We start from the raw sequence: 1,810 nt of genomic DNA on the forward strand, positions 1-1,810 counted from the left end.
CAAGACAAAGAGATCAATTCAATTACCCGTATTTTGGAAGCACGAAAATAGATTGGAATATAATCAAAATTTTCCGATTATAAATTTTTTAAAACTTTCTGAAAATCCTGGAATTTTTTTTATCTCAATATTTTGGTTATGGAAATTTTGGAATTCTGAAGCTATTGAATTTTTATATGATCAGGAATTTCGGATTTATTGAAAATTTTAGTTTTTTTTTCAGAAATTCCGTAAATTCTGAATTTCAGGTTTTCATGTTCGGAAATTTTGAACTTCGAAATTTATTGGAATTCAGAATTTTGAAAAATCCACAATTTGTATGGAAAGTTCCAAAAAAGGAATTTAAGAAAAAAACTGTAAAATTTAGAAAGTTTCTAGGATTTTTAAAATTTCAATATTCTGAATGTTCCAAAAATTCAAGATTTCAAACGATAAAACAATTCTGACAATCGATAACTCAGCTCAAAGTGGATCAAATAGCTTGAAACTTGGCCAGTGTACTGGTGAATTATTTGAATTTTCGCCCACTAAATTTGAGCGCAGTACAACGCTTTGTTCAGATTTTATGCGACCCTGTATTTAAAAAAATACAGTTCCTCATCCCCTTTTCACTAACCTTTCATATCTTCTGGTTTTTTCATTCTATTTTCCAATGGAAGTACCATTGCCTGTCCCTCCAAAGCATACAGGATCGCACCAGCGGCACTAACGACTCCGCCCAGATCTGTGACCGGCGGGAGATCGGAAAGTTTTTTGTGCTCTGTCGTCAGAAGTTGCTGGAATGTTTCATATTGGATTCATCTATTATTTTTTTCTGCTGCAAACACTCACAAACATAATAACAGCCAGAGCGATGAGCATGAGGAAGTTTCCACCGAGAGACACAAGAGATAACGCACGCATTGAGGAAAGGGAAACGAGAAGAATGAATGCGGGGAGAACCATTGGAAAGAGAGCTGCACGACTTGGAACGTCATTCATGAAGAATTCAAGGAGCTGAAATTCCAATTTTAAAGAATTTCATACCGTAAAACCTGTTAGAGAAGGGCCATTTTAATTTGAGTCAATTTATCTCAGCTCCTGTTATAGATATGAAAAAGTTGTCAACTAGTAAATTGTTTATCATAAAATCACAAAAATTTTATTAATTGACACATTTTTGATATCCTCTTACAGTAACCAAGATAATTGAGGTGGTACGACGGATCGGGCATTTCCCAAAATGAAATAGTAGCAAAATGAAATGTTTCTGAATCGAAATACTTACAAATTGAAAAATTTACGAAATGAAAATTGTCCGAAAGCAGAAAAGGCGAAAGTGGAATTGTCCTAAAGTAGAACTGTCCCGTTTTGGACAGCTGTTAGATCTCGAGCGCTGATTTGTTTATCATCCCGAAAAGCCTAAGACGGGTTTTCAAAGAATAATACGCGACGAATATGATGGATGAGAGACAAGACATAGATTTTTGAAATACATCACTCTGAATATTATTAGCCAAAAACTGAATGCATATTGTGACATCATCGGGTCGAGATCATGCAACTGAAATCTTCTGTATTTTCTCAAAAAATCAAACAGGATGAAATGTCCTTTGGTGAAGATCATATTGGGTAAGAGAGACGCAGAGATATGATTTTGGATGTTTTTTGAAAAGTCTTTAAAAAAGTACCGGTGTTTTTACATTGTACTTTTTTCCTGTTTCTTTTTGATCAACTGATAATATCATATTATCCCGCCTTCTTGGGAGAGGATCCTTTTTTGGGAATCTATAAAATTAGACGACTTTCGAAAGGAAGCCGTCTGCCTTCT

General features: G+C 34.4%; 1 protein-coding gene across 1 annotated transcript in view; it reads right to left on the reverse strand.

Moving 5' to 3' along the window:
* Nucleotides 1-1,810, reverse strand: part of CBG11172 — a gene marked incomplete at both ends in the record, with an annotated part of 9,741 nt that overhangs the window by 1,603 nt on the left and 6,328 nt on the right. Inside the window, 2 exons of the mRNA XM_045242084.1 lie at nucleotides 617-776; nucleotides 832-996. Of these exons, the coding sequence (XP_045094478.1) occupies nucleotides 617-776; nucleotides 832-996 (325 nt within the window). The remainder of the gene's footprint in view (nucleotides 1-616; nucleotides 777-831; nucleotides 997-1,810) is intronic.

This window comes from Caenorhabditis briggsae (genome assembly GCF_000004555.2).
Source record: "Caenorhabditis briggsae complete genome, chrII, whole genome shotgun sequence".
Lineage (NCBI taxonomy): Eukaryota > Metazoa > Nematoda > Chromadorea > Rhabditida > Rhabditidae > Caenorhabditis > Caenorhabditis briggsae.